This window comes from Oncorhynchus clarkii, chromosome 3 (genome assembly GCF_045791955.1).
Source record: "Oncorhynchus clarkii lewisi isolate Uvic-CL-2024 chromosome 3, UVic_Ocla_1.0, whole genome shotgun sequence".
In the NCBI taxonomy this organism is placed as follows: Eukaryota; Metazoa; Chordata; class Actinopteri; order Salmoniformes; family Salmonidae; genus Oncorhynchus; species Oncorhynchus clarkii.
The window spans coordinates 18,566,441-18,588,675 of NC_092149.1; the positions used below are offsets into that span (position 1 = coordinate 18,566,441).

The 22,235-nt window shown below is 40.9% G+C and overlaps 1 protein-coding gene across 3 annotated transcripts; it reads right to left on the minus strand.

Moving 5' to 3' along the window:
- Nucleotides 1-734: 734 nt before the first annotated feature.
- LOC139390071 (zinc finger protein ZFP2-like) lies at nucleotides 735-18,928 on the minus strand. Of its 3 annotated transcripts, none has more exons than XM_071137206.1 (2): nucleotides 18,551-18,921; nucleotides 735-4,592 (listed from the first exon to the last, which is right to left on the minus strand). In XM_071137206.1, exons 1-2 carry the CDS (start codon nucleotides 18,681-18,683, stop codon nucleotides 3,184-3,186), a joined length of 1,542 nt encoding a protein of 513 aa, XP_070993307.1. In that variant the 5' UTR covers nucleotides 18,684-18,921; the 3' UTR covers nucleotides 735-3,183. The 3 variants fall into 3 exon arrangements, with proteins under 3 accessions (XP_070993307.1, XP_070993300.1, XP_070993316.1); XM_071137199.1 differs by lacking the exon at nucleotides 735-4,592 and adding an exon at nucleotides 9,849-15,588 and having other exon boundaries at nucleotides 18,551-18,928; XM_071137215.1 differs by lacking the exon at nucleotides 735-4,592 and adding an exon at nucleotides 9,849-15,628 and having other exon boundaries at nucleotides 18,551-18,917.
- Between the last annotated feature and the right edge of the window lie 3,307 nt (nucleotides 18,929-22,235).

The following is a 22,235-nucleotide window of genomic DNA, read 5'->3' on the forward strand; positions in this document are numbered from 1 at the left end:
TGCTCACTCAGCTGTGCCTCAAGTAGTACAACACATTATCTATTACCAGTGTGATCAACTTTGAAAAATCATTTCAAAATGGTCTGAGAAGAACATTGGCAGGGCAATTCAAACACAGCCAATATGCAATGACAATGTATTGGGCCTATAGCCTACTGCACAAACCTCAAATCTGAGTGGTAGATCTCTGCTTGCTTTTGGACTCAGAAAGCGATATTGACTCAGAAAAGGTTGGTGACCACTGATGTAGTTGGAGCGGAATTCCACAAAGCCTGGTTTCTGCTCAACTCCTTTGGAGTTCATCAGACACTTCCTTCACCATGGAGTTGAGTTTAGTCAGCTATGATTTAGTGAGCTTATAAAGCATGACAACATACTTTGTGATACATTCATGTTTGATTGCTATAGCAATAATCATATTGTAAAAAAATAAATAAATGAAAACGTAGTATCTGTTCAGCCATAAATCAACCAGAAATCAAACATTACTTATCAGACAGGTTCCTCAAAACCAAGAATAGACTGGAGAAATGCACATAAGCCAGTAGATGTCGCCCTTTGCGCCACACAGAGCAGAAAACATCCCTTATTATGCACACAAATGCAGGGTTGGAGCCTAAAATGGCTTAAATACTTGACATACAGTCATTACAATCTGAATCTAGACTATAGTGAGAAGATAATTGTGATGTTCTTCTTTACATCTTATCTATGGAATGTACACATACAAAGAGAGGACTCAAAATGCATTTAATTTATCACACAAGTTACAATTCTATGATTACAAAAACAGAAATTTTATCGAGACAAAAAAAAAAAAAATCCTACACAAAGCTTTTTCAAAGAACATGCAGCTGAATAGGTTATCAGACTGACAGAAGAGTGAGTGATATGGTTGTATCAAATATTAATACCTGGTACATACTAGATTACATGGTAATGGTAACATAGCAACTAATACAGTAGGCTAGATATACAGTACCAATCAAACATTTACACATCTACTCATTTTTTTTTTTTACAATGTATAATAATAGTGAAGAAATCAAAACTATGAAATAACATATGAAATCATGTAGTAAAAAAAGTAGCCACCCTTTGGACGCTCTTGGTATTCTCTCAACCAGCTTCATGGGGTAGTCGCCTGGAATGCATTTCAATTAACAGGTGTGCCTTGTTAAAAGTTCATTTTTGGAATTTCTTTCCTTCTTAATGCATATGTGCGAATCAGTTGTGTTGTGACAAGTTACGGGAGGTATACAGAATAAAGCCCTATTTGGTAAAAGACCAAGTTCATATTATAGCAAGAACAACTCAAATAGCAAAGAGAAAGTACAGCCCATCATAACTTTTAGACATGAAGGTCAGTCAATACGGAGTGCAGTCGCAAAAACCATCAAGCTCTATGATGAAACTGGCTCTCATGAGGACCGCCACAGGAAAGGAAGACCCAGAGATACCTCTACTGCAGAGGATAAATTCATTAGTTACCGCCTCAGAAATTGCAGCCCAAATAAATGCTTCATAGAGTTCAAGTAACAGACATATCTCAAAATCAACTGTTCAGAGACTGTGTGAAATCAGGCCTTCATGGTCAAATAGCTACTACTAAAGGACACCAATAAGAAGAAGACTTGCTTGGGCCAAGAAACACTAGCAATGGAATTAGACCGGTGGAAATCGGTTATTTGGTCTGATGTGTCCCAATTTTAGATTTTTGGTTCCAACCGCCATGTCTTTGTGAGACGCAGAGTAGGTGAACAGATGATCTCCGCATGTGTGGTTCACAACCGTGAAGCATGGAGGTGGTGGTGTGATGGTGCTTTGCTGGTGACTGTCAGTAATTTATTTAGAATTCAAGGCACACTTAACCAGCATGGCTACCACAGCATTCTGCAGCGATATGCCATCCCATTTCATTTGGGCTTAGTGGGACTATAATTTGTTTTCCAACAGGACAATGACCCAACATACCAACAGGCTGTGAAAGGGCAATTTGACCAAGAAGGAGAGTGATGGAGTACTACATCAGATGACCAGGCCTCCACAATCACCTGACCTCAACCCAATTGAGATGATTTGGGATGAGTTAGACCACAGAGTGAAGGAAAAGCAGCCAACAAGTGTTCAGCATATGTGGGAACTCCTTCAAGACTGTTGGAAAAGCACTCCAAGTGAAGCTGATTGAGAGAATAACAAGAGTGTGCAAATCTGTCATCAAGGCAAAGGGTGGCTATTTTGAACAATCTCAAATATATTTTGATTGGTTTAACACTTTTTTGGTTACTACATGATTCCATGTGTCATTTCATAGTTTTGATGTTGTCACTATTATTCTACAATATAGAAAATAGTAACAATAAAGAAACATTGGAATGAGTAGATGTCAAAACTTTTGACTGGTATATATATATATATATATATATATATATTACACACATATATGAAATCATTTCTCATCTCTGCAAATGAGTCATGTTCAGACAATGTCTTCCCATTACTGACAAATGAAAAACCCAAGTTTACTTCAAAATAATCTAGATTTCATAATGAAAAACATGATAGAAGTAGACATGATTGAATCAAATTGAAGAGGGAAAGAAAGCAAGTTGTTTTGAGATTACATTTCAGGGAACCCGGCAACCCTAAATCTAATCACAGTTTATCAAATTACAATTTTCTATATGGCCGGTGTAAATACAACAATTAAGACTTCTCGGACTGAAAATGGGTGTGAAAAACTAACGCCAATCTGCCTCGTCTTCTATCAATATTATGTATAGATAAGCACAGTTGAAGAAATGAAATTCTGGAAATCAGTCTACAAAAATTGGCAATACATCTCTTCCTTACCAAAAAGGCACAAAAACATTTGGATTAGTGAGAAACAATCTAAATGTAAAGACAAAGTAGCAAGAACAAAAAAAAAAACTATCTTCCTCAAGGCCTTCAACTCAAACAACTAAATTCACCCATTCAACCCACACTTCAAAACATGGCAGAAAAAAAGGACAAAAATAAGTCATACTGGGGATCAACAATTTTTTGGATCATTTGGAATTTTCTTCAGTGTTCTTCAATTCAAGGGCTCAGCAGTGACTCAACTCTGAAGTAGTGGAAACACATTGAACAGTGCCCAACTCACCAATCATTTCACAGCTAATCTCACCATGTACTGGGCCGTCATTGTACTGGCAGCTCCCCACTGGCGTGTTTCATATAGTGCAGGTGCAACGCTGACTCTTGATCAAACCCTTCACCACATTCAAAACACTCCCATTCCTTATGTCTTTTCTGTTGCTCCGCCACATGTGCTTCCAATGCAGTCTCTTCTTTCCCCTCTTGCTCCTCCTCCTCCTCCTCCACTCCCGATCCAGAGGAATCAGAGTCGTCAGAGGAATCAGATCCAGAAGAGTCTGATGAATCTGATTTAGACGAATCCTCAGCACCAGAATCTTCAGAACGAGACTCAGACTCTTCCGATCCAGATTCCTCCTCACCCACCTTAATATCTTCCTCTTCTTCCTCCTCCTGCTCCTCTTGATGTTCTTGAAGCATATCTATCACCTCTGCCTCATCTGTGCTACCCATCCCTGTGAACACCAGCCTCTTCATCTCTGTCACCCTTCTCCTCCCAGCAAACAGGTGGTTCCTGGGTCCCAGTGGCGTCTTGCTGGCCCCGACGTAGACCCCTACGTGCTTCTTCCGATGCGTGATGAGGTTGCCCAGCTGGGAGAAGTTCTTCTTGCAGAGCGGGCATTTGTAGGGCTTGGCGCCGGTGTGAGTATTGTAGTGGTAGCGGAGCTCAGCGGGAACGCGGAAAGACTTTTCACAGAGGTCACACTTGTGGCGCCTCAGGTTGTGGCCCTGCAGGTGTTTGTCCAGAGAGAGCTCATCCCTAAAGCCCTTAGCACAGGCAAGGCACCAGAAAGGCTTCTGCTTGTGCAGGTCCATGTGGATTAAATAAGTCTGCAGGGAATTGAAATTTTTTACACACTGATCGCACTTCAGAGTGGAGGGTTCCATTGGCACGGGAGGCCTGTGCACTTTCAAGTGAGTCACCAGAAGAGATGGGCGAGCAAAGACCTTCCCACAGTCCGGGCACTTGTTCTCTGTGGGTTGTTTTTTAACTTCTTTTTCATGCATCTTCTGGTGATTTCTAAACGACTCGAGGTAGGAGTAGACCTTCCCACAGATGGAGCATGCATAGACCTTGTGGGAGCCGCTGAAGACTGGCTTCTCCTCCTCAGACAGCATGGCAACGCGCGGACGAACTGTGACGATCTCTGATGGTCTGACCTGCCAGGAACTGTCGAAGAACTCTTCATCGTCTTCTTCATCACCTTCCACGTCTACATCACTGTTCTCTTCGTAATCACCGTCATCATTATTTTTCGGCTTTTTCTCAGGTGCTGCCGACTCCACATTGCCATTGCTCCCGTTCGTCTCCAGGGCTCTCTTAATGCCCTGCCTTCGTTCCTCCTCCTCCGCTATCGCCTCCTCCAGAACATGCTTGCGCAGGTGAGTCTTGAAAGCCTCCCAGCGAGTGAACTGCTGTCCACAGTCCTGACACCTCATACTGGCTAGTTTCACTGTGGAGGAGAGAAAGGGAGCATAAATTAGGACAATATAGTACCATGACATGCCTGTAATTTTGTTACGTTTCAACAATTTATTTGAACTTGTTTCAATCCTTTTGTGAAGATATACTATCTCAGATTGAATTGCCAAACTATCAATAGCATCACCTTGGAATTTGGGATGAAGGGGCATATTTTTCACAAGCAAGATGTTTACAACTGACACATTATATAGTGTTTTAAAATGTGCAAATTTCTTGGTTGCTAAAATTCTAATAGTTTGCGGCAAAATAAGCAATGTATAGTGTAGAGAATCATTGTAACATATAAACCACTGTGAAATACCTTTTCAATAACCAAAAATATAGTATTTTCAGCTGTTTGAAGCTGGTACACAAAACCGAAAGTAAAAGACAGAAAAACAAAGCTAAGAACGGGAAGCACACAGAACAGATCTACCGCCTCTTAGACTTTATTTCAATGAGAATGACAGATCTTGAACTCAGATTTCTGTGATTTTGGTCAGGTCTCCCAATAAGTTACATATTGCAACTTTAAGTGCACCAGAAAACTCAAACTTGCAGTTATGTAGTTCTCTCCACTGCTAGGATCAATACGCTCGATCACACTCCTTGTCACCTCAAAATGTTCTATATTTAGGCTCATTAATAACTGACATGATTGGATACATACTTAATTAGAATACACTGCAAGACTGATCACATAATACAAACACACCACTTACACCCCCAACATATAGAGTGAGCTACAAAAGTATTGCGAGTGTTACACGTTGTTTTGGCTCTCCACTCCAGCACTTCGGATTTTAAATGATACATATAAAATAAAGTAGTGAATGTCGACACCTTTTCAAAATGAGTGGATTTGGCTATTTCAGCCCGTTGCGGACAGGTGTATACAATTGAGCACACAGCCATGCAATCTCCATAGAGAGGACAAACATTGGCAGAAGAATGGCCTTACAGGAGCTCAGTGACTTTCAACGTGGCACCGCCATAGGATGCCATCTTTCCAACAAGTCAGTTCGTCAAATCTCTGTTCTGGTCAACTAAGTGCTGTTATTGTGAAGTGGAAACACCTAGGAGCAACAACGGCTCAGCCGCGAAGTGGTAGGCCACACAAATCACAGAACGGGACCGCCGAGTGCTGAAGCGCATAAAAATCATCCGTCTTCTGTTGAAAAACTCACTACAGAGTTCCAAACTGCCTCTAAAAGCAACGTCAGCACAACTGTTTGCTGGGAGCTTCATGAAATGGGTTTCCATGGCCGAGCAGCCGCACACAAGCCTATGATCACCATATGCAATGCCAAGCGTCAGCTGGAGTGGTGTAAACCTCGCCTCCATTGGACTCTGTAGCAGTGGAAACGAGTTCTCTATTGTGAATAATCAGCAACCCCATATTAATACCCATGGTTTTGGAATGAGATGTTCGACTAGCAGGTGTCCACAAGCATTTCACTACACCGGCAATAACATCTGCTAAATCTATGTGTATGTGACCAATAAAATTGGATTTGATGTAGTGTTCAATGCCTGAGGTTAAAGTGCAGACCTCTTTAATTTGAGGGTATTTTCATCCATATCAGGTGAACCGTTTCGAAATTACAGCACTTTTGTACACGGTACCCTAAATAATGAAATATAAGAAATATGAAATAACACATGAAATAATGTAGTAACCAAAAAAAAAAAGTCTTAACCAAATCAAAATGTTATCCATTTTAGATTCTTCAAAGTCACCACCCTTTGCCTTGACAGCTTTGCACACTTGGCATTCCCTCAAACAGCTTCATGAGGTAATCACCTGGAATGCGTTTCAATTAACAGGTGTGCCTTATTAAAAGTTAATTTGTGGAATTTCTTTCCTTTTTAATGCGTTTAAGCCTATCAGTTGTGTTGTGACAAGGTAGAAGCAGTATACAGAAGATAGCCCTATTTAGTAAAAGACCAAGTCCATATTATGGCAAGAAAAGCTCAAATAAGCAAAGAGAAACGACAGTCCATAATTACTTTGTCAGTCAAGGCAGAACATTTCAAGAAATTTGAAAGTTTCTTAAAGTGCAGTTGCAAAAACCAACAAGTGCTATGATGAAACTGGTTCTCATGAGGACCGCCACAGGAAAGGAAGACCCAGAGTTACCTCTGCTGCAGAGGATAAATTCATTAGTTACCAGCCTCAGAAATTGCCGCCCAAATAAATGCTTCATAGAGTTCAAGTAACAGACACATCAACAGTTCAGAGGAGACTGTGTGAATCAGGCCTTCATGGTCAAATTGCTGCAAGGAAAACACTACTAAAGGACACCAATAATAAGAAGACACTTGCTTGGACCAAGAAACACGAGAAATAGACAGACTGGTGGAAACCTGTCCTTTGGTCTGATGAGTCCAAATATGAGATTTTTGGTTCCAACCTACATGTATTTATGAGATGCAGAGTTGGTGAACGGATGATTTCTGCATGTGTAGTTCCCACCATGAAGCATGGAGGTGGTGGTGTGATGGTGCTTTGCTGGTGAGACAGTGATTTATTTAGAATTCAAGGCACACTTAACCATCATGACTACCACAGCATTCTGCAAGCCATCCCATCTGGTTTGCGCTTAGTGGGACGGTCATTTGTTTTTCAACAGGACAATGACCCAACACACCTCCAGGCTGTGAAATTACCATTTTACCAAGGAGAGTGATTGAGTGCTATATCAGATGACCGGGTCTCCACGATCACCAGACCTCAACCCAATTGAGATGGTTTGGGATGAGTTGGACCGCAGAGTGAAGGAAAAGCAGCCAACAAGTGCTCAGAATATGTGGGAACTCCTTCAAGACTGCAAAGAGAATGCGAAGAGTGTGCAAAGCTGTCAAGACAAAGGGTAGCTACTTTGAAGAATCTCAAATATAAAATATTTGGATTTGTTTAACACGCTTTTACTTAGTACATGATTCCATGTGTTATTGAAGTTTTTTTCTTCACTATTATTCTACAATGTAGAAATTTTTTTTTTAAAAGAAAAACCATTGAATGAGTAGGTGTCCAAACTTTTGACTAGTACTGTAGGTGTATTAAAAAGTGAAACACTTTCACGCAATGACTACATCAAGCTTGCGACTCTACACATTTGTTGGATGCATTTGCTGTTTGTTTTGGTTTTAGATAATTCCGTGCCCAATGGAAATGAAATGGTAAATAATGTATCATGTCATTTTGGACTCACTTTTACTGTAAAAAAGATTTTTTCTAAACACTTCTCCATTAATGTGTATTCTACCATGATCACAGATAATCCTGAATGAAACGTGAATAAAGATGAGTGAGAAAGTTGGACGCACAAATATCATGCTCCCCCAAAAATTCTAACCTCCCCTGACACTGTAATGGTGAGAGGTTAGCATGTCTTGGGGGGTATTTCATTTTTTATTTAACCTTTAACTAGGAAAGTCAGTTAAGAACAAATACGGCCTACCCCTGCCAAACCCGGACGATGCTGGGCCAATTGTGCGCCGCCCTTTGGGACTCCCAATCACAGCCGTGTGATATGCGAGACTAACTTTCTCACTCATTATTCATGATTAATTCAGGATTACCCACACTTACAAACTTATGGGAATTGTCAGGTCGCCCAAAAAGTTAGTGCATTCCAAAAGTATTCAGACCCCTTCCCCCTTTCCACATTTTGTTACATTACAGCCTTATTCTAAAATGTATTTAATCAAAGTCTATATACACACACAACCCCATAATGACAAAGCAAAGACAAGTTTTTAGAAGTGTGTGCAAATTGATTAAAAATAAACTGAAATACCTTTACATAAGTATTCAGTGTCTTTGCTATGAGACTTGAAATTGAGCTCTGGTGCATTCTGTTTCCATTGATAATCCTTGAGTCCACCTGTGGTAAATTCAATTGATTGGACATAATTTGGAAAGGCACACACACCTGTCTATGTAAGGTCCCACAGTTGACAGTGCATGTCAGAACAAAAAACAGGAAGAGGTCAAAAGGAATGTTTCGTAGAGCGCAGAGACAGGATTGTGTTGAGGCACAGATCTGGGGAAGGGTACAAAAAAATTCTACAGTATTGAAAGTCCCCAGTAATACATTTCTTAAATGGAAGAAGTTATGAACCACCAAGACTCTTCCAAGAGCTTACCGCCTGGCCAAACTGAGCAATCAGGGGAGAAAGGCCTTGGTAAGGGAAGTGACCAAGAACCCAATGGTCACTCTGACAGAGCTCCAGAGTTCCTCTGTGGAGATGGGAGAACCTTCCAGAAGGTCAACCATCTCTGCAGCCCTTCACCAATCAGGCCTTTATGGTAGAGTGGCTAGATGGAAGCCACGCCTCAGTAAAAGGGTACATGGCAGCCTGCTTGGAGTTTGCCAAAAGGCACCTAAAGGACTCTCAGACCATGAGAAACAAGATTCTCTGGTCTGATGAAACCAAGATTGAACTCCTTGGCCTGAATGCAAAGCTAAATGTCTAGAGGAAACCTGGCACCATCCCTACGGTGAAGCATGGTGGTGGCCCAGTCCGAGCGCTCAGGACCTCAGACTGGGTCAAAGGTTCACCTTCCAACAGGACAGTGACCCTAAGTACACAGCCAAGACAAAGCAGGAGTGGCTTCGGAACAAGTCTTTGAATGTCCTTGAGTGGTCCAGCCAGAGCCCGATCAAACATCTCTGGAGAGACCTGAAAATAGCTGTGCAGCAATGCTCCCCATCTAACCTGACAGAGCTTGAGAGGATCTGCAGAGAAAAATGGGAGAAACTCCCTAAATACAGGTGTGCCAAGCTTGTAGCGTCATACCCAAGAAGCCTCGAGGCTATAATCGCTGTCAAAGGTGCTTCAACAAAGTACTGAGTAAAGAGTCTGAATACTTATGTAAACGTGATAGTTTTAAAATATTTTTTTAATACACTTGCTAAACTTTCTAAAAACCTGTTTTCGCCTTGCCATTGTGGGGTATTGTGTAGATTAATGAGGGGGGAAACTATTTCATCAATTTTAGAATAAGCCTAACGTAACAAAATGTGGAAAAAGTACAGGGGTCTGAACACTTTATGAATGCACTGTACATATTGCAGCTTTAAGTTTGAAAGCGTTTTATAATCTATATTGTAGTGATGTTTCTCAACCATTTCCGACAAACATGACACGTCATGACTGGAGCCCACTAGAGTCAAGTTTAAAGGTCCGTTAAAACCAGTAACTCAGTCCACACAATGAAAAACACAGGAAACTTAACTACAGTTTTAACCATTTACTAAAACTCTTCATGTCTGCATTAATAAGACACCAGTAGTAGTTTAAAGGTACAGGGAAAAGGTGACATTGAAATGAGAGATCATAAAAGTCATGACTTCAAAAGATTAGCAATAGTCTAAAAACTTGAACGTTTAATTTAATCCAACAAGGAAAATAACAACTCCTTGAACAAATGCTAAACCAGTTTGTTAAATCAAACTCATTACGATAGATAAACAACACAGGAAAGTAACAATGAACTGTTAGTATTTGGGAACTTTGGTAGTGAAATCCAGGAAAACATTCAATTTTCTAATTATTAAATGATACAATGTTAGTTTGGTAACATTTTGTAAAAGAAAACAGCCAGAAATAGGTACTAATAATACTATAAACATCCATCTTATATAGACAGGTTAATGCCAGAACTGGAGTAATTCCTCAAAAGAAAGTCAAGTGCATGTTACTGAAAGTGGGTGACTCACGTTCTCTCTCCCCTTGCATACTAAGTCAAGCAAAACAAACTTAAATGAGTGCCTACCTTGACAGACAAATCACTGTACTTTACAGGATGTAATCATTTCTCGGCATAGAGAAACAGAACCATTTTCTAAATGAAACCGCAGTTAGTGAACTTTCTCTATAACTACACATTTCTACACCAAGAGGACACATTTCAAATCAGTGGAACTGATAAAAGGAGTTTTTCTATGTACAGGTCCAGTGTGAAATAAAGCCTGAGAAAGATAAAATGATGGTGTCAAGAGCTAAAAGAAGCACTTAGTGGATATATTTGCAATAATGTTAACAGCATTCTATAGATATAATTAGAATAGTAAAATGTAGCAAGTCTCTTGGACACTTAGTCCTTGAAAATACCCTGGAGAAAAAAATGTCCACCTTGGAAATTGAACTGAAGTATAAGGAGGTACATAAGTGCATGAAAAAGTCAAATTCCACTTCTAATATCTCCTGACTTGTATTAGTTCCATCGTTAATCTAATAAGCTCCACGAGCATGTTCAATGTAGTGCTGGTGCAACTCCAACTCTCGACTGAAACGCATTCCACATTCAATGCAAGTAAGGCCATCGGTGTCTCTTGAGGAGACAGCAGTGTAGGGATCTCTCTGCACTTTGTCATCACCCATACATTCCTGGTGATGGTCAATGAGGTCCCGAATCTCACTGAAGGTCCGGGGACAAAGGGAGCAACGGTAGGAGCCATCGCTGTCGTGTTGAGCCTCGTGTTTATGCAGAGCACCTGGAGATAGAAACGCTTTTCCACAGTGCTGACACTTGTGGCTATTCTGTGGCCGGGAGGGACGTGTAGGTAGTGGCTTGAGGGATGACTTCGCCTTCAAATCAGGCAGAGGGACATTGAGTTTAGCAGGCCCTGTGCTTACAGAAGCACTGAGTCTGTAACGAAGCTCTGTTGGTAGTCGTCGGCGGACCTCGTCGTGCCAGGCCAGGTGCTGTTGCAACTGAGTCTCAGTCCAATATCCACGGCAGCACAGGGCGCAAGAGTGAGGTCGGCTCTTTGCCAAGTCCTTGTGGGTTCCTAGTTGCTCTTCAGTTGGGAAAGCTTTGCCACACTTGTCACACTTGAAGAGGTATTTGATTGTCTGCTCATAGAGGCGGGTTGGTGGTGAGGGTTCCTCTTCCACTACTTCTGCCATTCCTGGATTAACTTCCTGTTTGAGCACTCCACAGATCTTCTTGTGATTATAGAGTGCCCCAGAAGAACTGTATCTCTTCCCACAGTAAACGCAAGGGATGGATTTTAAACCTGGTCGACCTTTCTTCCTCCTTCTGCCAACATCATTCTTATTCTTTGTAACAAAGTGTTCAGTTTTGACAACAGTGCCTTTGTTTTCTGTAACTAAGTCCTTACTCTCATTAATCAGTTCATTTCCCTTGGTAGCCAAGTTGTTTATGGCAACAGAGTCCCCGCTCTCAGCCAAAGTGCCCTTGCTCTTAACCTTCTTGCCCTGGGAGTGGGCCTGCCATTTGTGGGCACGCAAGCCTCGAACCTTCAAGAAGCTCATATCACAATGAGGACACTGGTGAAGATTTGATTTAAGCTTTGGCTTCTTTAATGGAATGACTTCAGACTTGCTGTGTGATGTGGCAGGCTGCTCCGGGACCTCTTCAATGGACATGGTCATGGACTGGTCCCCCTGAAGATCTGCAGACTCAATGGGTTTGTTATGCTCACTTTCATAGTGAGCTGCTAAAAGTGAGCCCTTGACGAAAGTTGTGTTACATTCTGGACATGCAAATTCAGCGTGTGAGGGATTGCGGTTGCCTTCCATGCTGGTGTCAGCTGCAGGCTCTGGTTCGGCTTTGGTCTGACATGGCGGATAATACAACTGGTGCCGGCGGAGAACACACAGGTAAAAGAAGCCCTTACCACACTTGTTGCACTGAAAAGGTCCCTCGTCCACTGACTTTTGCCCAACAGAACTTATATTGTCATCTTTTATCAGTGAACCAGCAAACTTCTTATCTGTGTGCCATCGTCTGTGAGTGCCAAGGGCTGCATTGGAGATAAAACGTCTTCCGCATTCTGGACAACAGAATTGGCCTTTAGTTGTTTGCTCTACCTTTTTGGGTTGCTTGGGTTCTTCAGGGATTGCGGCCACTTGAAATTTCAGCTTCGGTTTTACTTTAGACTTGTGACCCAGAACATGAATCCTTTTATGGAAATTCAGTGCTCCTACAACAGCAAAGCTTCTCTCACACTCTTTACATTTGTATTTCAGATCAGTTGTGTTGATTGTGGCAGCTTTCTTCAAGGTTAGGGACTCATTGGTCTCCTTTTGTTCACCACGTTCCTTCTCAGTAACAGATTTAGTCATTTTCTCAGTGTTGTTTGACAGAGTTGTTTCCACAAGGTCTTTGACAATGCACTTTGTCACCTTCTCTATCCCTCCTTTCGCTTTGACATCCAAGCCTGCAACTGCCCTTGGCTTGCCACATTCTTTTCGATGATACTGCAATGACAGTAAATTGTTGAAAAGAGAAGGGCAGGAGGGACAATTGAGCTTCTTCACTTTAGGAGCTGTGTCATGTTGGACAATATCCTCCTTGTGGCTTTTAATGACAGTCTTTTTCTTGCCACACTGTTTTTGGTGAGTGTGCAATGAAGATTTGTTGCTGAAATGGGAAAGGCATGTTGAACACTTCAGCCCCTCTAGCTCAAGAGCAGATTTAGGCGATGAGGCAGAGTAGTCGGTCTCATAACCATGGCTCTTCATGTGGAATTTAAGTGCCTTGGCCCGTGAAAACAGTTTTCCACAATCAGGGCAGCTGTATGCGTTCTTCTTCACTTGTTCTACCTGATGTTGAAAAGACTTGATAGGAGGCGGGAGGATTTGAGCATTATGTACAACCTGGTGCCTGAGGAGGCTTGAGAACATGCGAAAAGACTTGCTACAAAGCTCACATCTATGATTCCCATTCTCGTGCTTCCTCATATGAGATTTCATAATGCCTTGGTGACGAAATGTCTTTCTGCATACAGGGCAAGCAACTTTACCACGAACATGTGGAGGGCCATTGACAGAATGTGAAGACACTGTTGGCTCATTCTTCTCCTTCAAATGTGCACACGGAGCTTGATTCTGCTTGTGGTGAGCGTAAGCACCCAATGACCAGAAGCCCTTCCCACATCGCTCGCAATAAACCGTTGGGCCTAATAAAGTCTTCTTTGGATTAAACACTTCAGTTTTAGTGTCTGATACTTCATCTTGGGTGGGGGTTGGAGCATGACAGCTTTTGCGGTGGTTGTACAAACCACTGGCATTAGAGTAAGTCTTCTCGCAATCTGGACATGGATGAGCTTTGCTTTTTGGATGCTGTTGCTGATGAGAGTGTAGTGCAGACATGCGTGAGAAACACTTTCCACACACCTCACATTTGAAGCTATTCTTCTGTAGTCCGGCAAGCTGGTACAATACACTCTTGTGGGGTTTTCGGCCATCGTGTTTTCGCATGTGATTGTGGTACGTTTTCCGATGTGTAGTGTCAAACCCACAAAAGTCGCACTTGAAAAGATCCTTTTCAGGATTCCATCGTTTTTTGCCATCTACTCTGTGCCACAGTTTGTGAGAGCGCAAAGATGCAGCACTGGTAAACCAGCGGTAACACTCAGGACAGTTAAATCTTTTAGGTGGGTCTAGTCCCTGAACCTTCTCCGTTTGAGTTCCTTCGCCGACAAATGGCGGAAAATCAATTTGTACAATTTTCAGATCAATCTCTGGTTTAGACTTAAGTGTACTAGAAATGTACTCCGTTGGACACAACACAGCATCCATCTCCTCTTTTCCCTCCTGGTCTGATTCACACAGTAATTCAAGATCAGGGTTGAGTTCTTGTTGTGACTCTTCTTCATCCCTTACAGAGCCATCTGAGGCACTTATACTGATCACCTCTACATTGACATCATCAGTTCCATCAGCCTCTGCATCCCCATCAGTTTCATAGAAACAGGGGTCTCTCTCGGTCACAGGGGTCTGAAGGGTGTCCTGTGGGTAGACAATGGCCCCTAAAGCAAATGTTTCAGTTTCTGTCTTGTTATCCAGTAATAGCTTATGTTGAGGTAGTGGGGATGTTTGTGTCTGGAATTCTTTCTCAGTCCGTCCAAAAACATCGTTATGGCAAAGCCGATGGGACTGGAGAGCCGAGGCCCTGGAAAATCGGAGCCCACACTCCTGACACTCAAACGCTTTCTTCTGGAGCTGGCAAACCTGATGAAGGAAAGATTTTGCTGGAGTCTCTTGAGTATGAGCCAAACGCTGGTGCTTGTAGTAGAATGTGAGCGTTGTGAAGACCTTGTTACACTCCTCACATGGAAACCTTTTGCCACCACTACCACCTCGTTTCATATGATAACGTTGATGGCAGAGCATGCCGGCGTAAGTACTGAAGGTCTTCTCACACTCACTGCAGTCAAATTTGTTGGGTTTTCTCTTAAGCTTTTCAGGAGAACATTTTTCATTGTGGCTAAATCGTTGGTGTGTTTTCAGGCCAGACTGGGCGCGAAATGTTTTGCCACATGAACACCCAAACAGATTTTCCTGTGCCTCATCTACCTGTTCAGAAGCTTTGTTGCTGTCCTCTGTTGCAAAGGCAGGCTCCTCTGCGGGTGGTTGCTTCTCTGCATCCCTTTTGCGGGACTTTGGGATTAGTTTGACCTCATGACAACGGCGGTGAGCATCAAGAGCTGAAGAACGGGAGTAACAGCGACCACAAGTTTGACACTCAAAGGACTTCTTTTTCAGGTGTGCCAGCTCATGGAAAACTGATTTGGAAGCTTGCTTGTGTGAGCGTGTATGACTGATGAAAGAGCCCATCGAAGTATAGGATTTCCCACAGTCTTCACATTCATAGACATACTGCTTAGCCACCCCCATGCTCTGATCAGGAGTTGACTGGGGCCCAGCTGTTGACTGGGCCACAGGAGTTGATTGCAAAACAGGAGTTGACTGCTTGAGGGCTTCATTACGGTGTTTGACCTGGTGTGAGTAAAAACCCCTTGAGTCTGCAAATTTGCGCCCACAAAGAGCGCAACATAGTGTCCGTTGGCCCCCACTCTCTGAAACAAGCAAGCCATCCAACTGGGAGTCAGAGTCCAGGCAGACTATTGGGCCATCATGGGTGTGCTCATGTTGATGCTCCTGGTAAGCCGCCTCCTCCCCAAAGACTTCTTCACAATCCAGACAGCGGAAAAGCCCATCCCCTAAAAATAGAAAGGGGAAAATGGGAGGTCAGGGCGACTCCTGTTGCCAAAGAAAAGAGAAAAGAAAGCCAAACAATAACACAAATGAATATGTATGTCAGATAATGAGTAAGTGCCCCCATGTACATTTAGGGCTTGCACAATTAGTGTATAATTGTGTAAGCAACGAATATGGATGAAGACAGTCATGAAAATGAAAATAATCGTCATAACTGTTTAATTATTTTGGTGTAGAAAGAACAGCTGACTGAAGACAGGACAGCTGGGCATGTATACTGTCCATTTCAATGGTAACATGGACTAGTTACAATGTCATGAAACTTTGTTGCTCCTTGCAGAATAAGCAAGGTGTTGAAGCAATCAAGTCTTGGGTTGCCTAGGCAACGCCCCCTTCCTGCAGCAGCACAGCTCAGGATTGGAGGAGAGGAGAAAATGTCTTAAAAAAGTTTAAACGATTACAAAGGTGCCATCATCCAAAATTCCATTACTGTCAAAAAGAAACAAGACTTAAGCATATTTTATTACAATGATACATATTATCATCAAGATACATTTTTTTGCAATGGATACAACTTGTTTGGATAGATGTATATTTTGACAGAAATACATTTTACTTGACAATTATGAACATCTTTGCTAAAGTGCATATCACCCTAACGATGGTGAGTCAACTCATTGTGGATAATGTACTTTTGAAATGTAATTGTTATAAAAAGACAATGGGTGAAGCAGCCTAATTTAAAAAGGATTTCAAACTAACTTCTGTATTGGGAAAGTTTTATTTAACCTAAATGTTTATCACGGTTTTCAGATCAGTCAAGTTATCCTATTCACTACTGACCTGTGGACAGAGAAAGAATTGGGATTGTATGATTTCCCTTGAGGTGAATGGAGCCAAATGTACGTCTACTCTATAGAGACCCCATAAAGTTACCTATATCAAACATTTCATCATGTCTCAAATAGGAGAATCTCACCCAAAGATATTGAATAAAATGATCAAAGATTCACCTATTCAGCTCCTGAGAAAATAAACTCAGACCTTCTGTTTTGCTTATATGATAAATAGCCTATGACAGAGACCTTTAAGAGGTATTACTCTAAAACAGTAAACATGTTGTCCCCCATGAATGATGAAGCACTTGGGCCAATTGGTGACAATTCAAGCTCAAACAGGACAAGACATATGCTTGTTCAACATTTGGAATTTCAGCTGATTACTATAGTGCCCCCCTTGGACCAATCATTGTAATTGTGTAGATGTCAGGTCTTTGGCAAGATGCATCATTCACCCAAGTTACCACAACATCGTGTGTGACTAACATACGTACAAAGGGAGACATATCCATAGTCCCCCCCCCCCCTCCAATTGAGAGGTGGGTAGATGAAGCTCAATATGGCGACCTGAGTATGGGTGAGTGGGTGTGCCGAAAGGAAAGTAGTGGGCGTGTGGAAAGGAGTGGGTGTGTCGAAAACGCTCTGCTATACTGCCCCAACAAGCAAAAAGGCAGTAACTGCTCATAGCGTGGAACTGAGAGAAAAGGCTTTTCTTTACCTTGGTTTCACAGTAACTTTATACAGTTACTGCTAACATGACCCTCATTTTCTCCAAAACACAATAGAGGCAGGATACTTGTCCACATGATTAAGCATGTTCTTAACATAGCAAAACTGACATTTTTCAACCAAATGAGAAGTTACTGCCTTTTCGCTTGGTAGGGCAGTAAAGGTTAGAAGTTTTGATTGAGCGACGTTTCTTACCACGCAACTACTGTACATTGATTGAGCTACCATACCGTGAGTACTTCTGTTTTGAAGACAGAGGATTAGTATGAGTCTAATTTCGCTGTTTTACACAAATTGTACAGTTTCAGTTCTAAAACTGACAATTGTCTATTTTTTATTAAAAAGCACTGATGACGGGTGTACCGTTTCTTCATGCGTTGTATGCGTGTGCTTACTGTGACTGTCACCCTGATACTAGGAAGCTACTTCCCACGCCCTTGCAAGACAGTCGTGCTTATCAAACAGGAGCGAAAGGCACTGTCGCTGGCATTCATGCCCTCCCCATTGAGTATACTGTATGTGCATGCATCATGGTGACATCTAGATGGTTATCAATATTAGTTATTTATTATGGGGGGCAGAAGGATTCTTCCTGAGTAACACGGTCAGGTATCAGGTCGGCAGCGATGTCCATACAACACAGGTGCACTGGTCTCCGGCTTATCGACTCGTCCTGTAGCCCAATCAGCAACGAAAAACGGTCTTGAGTTGCAACATACAGTATCTTCCCAATTAGCTGATTCACATTCCATACACCCACACTCCGGTCGCCATTTTAGCAACATCTACCCAATATTTAATCGTGGGGGACAATTGGATGGCTCTGGCCTACGGGGAAGTTCCAAAAACATTGAACACTAGTCCAGGGGCGTAATTATTAGACAAACGTTTCATTTAGCTACTAAAACGAGACTGGACAAATTGAGTTGGGTACCCGTTTCGTTCGCTTCCACTTAAGGAACGTTTTTCGTAATAAATATGTCCCAGTATTATTTATCACAATACGACAGCCTATTTGATTTCACTTAACATTGAAGAAACCATAAGATCAAAGAGTAGACGTTTAACTATAACGGTACTAATGTAATTCCGACGATCAACTATTTACCCTTGCTAGCTAGCAACCTAAACAACGTTACTGACAACACGCACAGCTTCCTAGTCACCACTAGTTAAGTTAGCTAATTTTCTAGCTAAAAATGTGAACAAGATAAAATGGCTCAAATTGATTTATCTTGAAAATGGCTACCGAACAAAAACCTTAGCTAGGATATGATCATGTTAGAATAGTTAGCTAACGCTAATTAGCTAACTAGCAAACTTGGATTTGAGCATGTTGTAGCATTAGTTAACGTTAGCTGTGTTTAGATAATTGTGAAAGGATGGGGTCCCTTACCATCGGTACTGTCATCTTTGGCAGACTTGTTGGCGCTGTTTTCGGTCTTCTTGGTTAAATTTTCACTGACATCTTCCGACTCCTGTTCATCTCCTCCATCGTCTTTGATCGTTACAGCGGAGACATCCTCCATAGCTAACACTCAGCGTGGTGCTTGATTTGCTGTTATTAGGCCACTGCAACTTGGATCTTCGTTCTTAGTGTTTACTGCTTCTATTACTTAAATTCCCCTGAGTTTTCTCAGAGGGGGGTCTCATCTAATGCATGCAAAAATAAAACTCCTTTCACCGAGTGAACAATGACATAGGAGGCCTAGAATGTTGTTCGGAGCGCCTCTTACTCTTCTTCTCCGCACTGTTGTTGCAGTGGTTCCGTCCTAGGAAATTACGACAAATGACAACTTCCTTGCCACAGATCTGTCGCGAGAACATCAGCGTACCATGCCGCGTTCAAAACAACTGAGGAACTCGGAAGTGGGAAATTTCTAATTTTCGACTTCAGTGCGTTCAATAACACAAATGGGAACTCTGAAAAAACGAGCTCCGGGGAAAATCGTTTTGAACGGTCATCCAACTCGAAACTACAAATCGGGAACTCGGGCCTCTTTCTATTTTTTTATATATTTTTTTATTAACAAATCAATACAGAGAGTACATGAGGGAACACAGGTATATATAGATTATATACCATGGACAATTGAGCTAGGGGGTACAATATCACGTTATACAAAGACCTTAAGGGACATACATACACTTAAAATTCTAACAGCTTTTTTGCTAGTAGAGTATTTAATTGTCTTAAAATACAGTTCACCTTCTTTTTGTAGGGTAAGAAAATTAGTTTTTTTGTTTGTAAATTTACATTTGTGAATATGAAATTTGGCCAAAAGAATAATGAAATTAATTACGTAAAAAATGTTTCAGCTTATTCCTATGGTTGGTAAAGAATCCAAGCAGTACATCTCTCCACAATAGTGTTTGATCTTCATAAAAGTGTTCAATTATAAATCTACTGATGTCTTGCCAGAGTTTTCTTACATGAATACAATGCCAAAAAAGATGCAACATTGTTTCTGGGTGGTCATTACAAAAGGAGCATTTTGAGTTGTTGTTTTCCTTAAACATCTTCATATAGTGGTTGGCAGGATAATATTTATGAATAATTTAAAAGGAAACTTACTTAATTTTGTTAACAAGTAGGTATGTGTGTGGCAACATCCAAACTTTTTCCAACAGATATTATCAATAAATCCATTCCAATAAGGCACGACATAAGGTTCGTATCGCTCTGTTGTTGAATGGACCAAATGAGAAACAAATCTTTCCTACTGATGAGTCAACAGGGTTAATAGAAGGTAGGTTCTGAGGGTCAGGTCTTGACACATTCCTGAATAATAAAGCAACACCTGAGGGAATGGCGTCTAAAACAATTGCAAAATCTTTAGGTGTTACAGGGACCTTGTAAAGTGATAAGAATTCCTTATAACTGAGTAAAAGACCCTCTGCATTTACCAGTTGGCTCACCAATAGGATATTATTTCGGAACCAATATTCTAAAAACAAAGAAGTATTTTTATACAATATATCCCGATTATTCCATATATAATATCTGTGTGGAGAAAAATTGTGTTTATAAATTAAGGACAATGACAAGAAAACCTGCCGATGAAAAGCAGAAAGTTTCACTGGAACTTTGTCAATATTATAATTGCAAAACAAAATCCAGTTAAGGCCACCAAAAGTAGAGAAGACATGATGAGGAATAAAATTCCAGATAGAAGTGGGTCTTCTTAGGAATTGTTTAATCCAATTGATCTTAAAAGTATTATTTAAGGTAGTAAAGTCCAGAAAATTCAGCCCACCATTCTCATAAGTGTTCATTACAACAGTTTTCCTAATGTAATGGGTACGGTTTCTCCACAGAAAGTTGAAAAGCATCTGTTCTATTTCCTTGCTTATTTTACTGTCAAGATATAAAGATAGAGCGCCATATGTTAGTCTAGAAATACCTTCAACCTTGGTTATTAGGACTCTACCTTTGAAAGATAGGTCCCTCTGTAGCCATTGATTTAGCTTCTTGTGGGTTTTTTAAATAAGAGGGTTAACATTTAGTAAGCCTCTAGACTTTTGATCCTTTGTAATGGTTATGCCTAAATATGTAAGTTCTTATTTTACTGGAATACCATTATATGAAGGTGCCACACAATCTTTGACAGCTATGAGTTAACATTTATTAATGTTAAGATATAGACCAGACGCTTTGGAAAAGGATTGTATCACATTGATCAATATGGGAATTGTGTTAGCGTCTTTCAGAAAAAGTGAGGTATCGTAGCCAGCTGGCTTATAATAATTTCTTTACCAGCTATGGAAATACCTTGTACAGGACTATTATTTAAAGAATTTGCAAGAAGTTGGGTGATTAATAAAAACAGGTACGGAGAGATAGGACAACCTTGCCTAATTCCTCTCTTTAACTCAAATCTAGGTGAGGTGCCATATTTCAATTTGATAGTGCTGTTACCATTTACATAGAGAGTCTTAATAGCCTTACAGACAAAATCCCCAAAGCCAAGTCTCTCAAGGGAGTGGAAGAGAAACTGATGCTCTACTGTGTCAAATGCTTTAGAAAAATCTAAAAATAATATGAAGCTATCCTCGGTTATTAGGTCTGAGTAGTCAAGTACGTCTAATACTAGTCTGACATTGTTAGAAATATGTCTGTTCCTCATGAAGCCAGACTGTGTTTCATCAATGATTGCATCCAGGACGTCTTTAATTATTTTTGCAAGTAGTAAGGCAAATATCTTATAGTCATTATTAAGAAGACAAGTTGGACGCCAGTTATCGATGAGCACCACTTATTTTTTAGACTTTAGGTATCAGTGTTATTAACCCCTGACTCATTGTAGGAGGGAGAACATTGTTTTTAATACTCTCTAAAAAGACTTCAAATAGGAAGGGAGCTACTTGTTCAGAAAATAATTTGTAAAATTCAGTTGTAATTCCATCAACACCTGGTGATTTATTGTTCTTAGATGTTTGATAGACTCTATAATCTCTTCAACTTTGATGGGTTCATCACACTGTTTAGATTCTATATCACTGATAGAGTGAACATTATTCAGTGAGTTAAAAAACATATCTGTGGATTCCCGACAGTACGTAGAGCTATAACATTTTCTGTACAAATTGCTACAGTATTTAGAGATTACTTTTTGGTCATCTGTAATAACACCATCAATGTTTAACTTATGGATAGTGTTATTTTTAGAGTGAAATTTCTCAAGTCTAAAGAAATAGGATGAATTCTGTTCTCCTCCTCAATCAATTTTTTCCTAGATCTAATAAAGGCTCCTTTTGCTTTTAATCTATACATATTATCCAGTTTATTTTGTAACTCAATCAGTTCCATCTTCTCCTCCCCAGAGAGGCTGACTGGGGACCTCTGAGAAAGGCAAGTTATCTTAATGATCACCTTTTCCTCCTCAGCTCTTCTGGTCTTAGCAAGATTACTACCATATTTTCTAAGGTATTTGGACACCTCAAATTTAAAGAGCTCCCAGTTCTTGCAATAAGATTTTTCTTCACAAGCCCTTTCCCAAAAGTGTGAGAGCAGATCTTTAACCTCAAATGTAACTATATCATTATTTAATAATGAGCTATTTAGCTTCCAGTAGGATGCT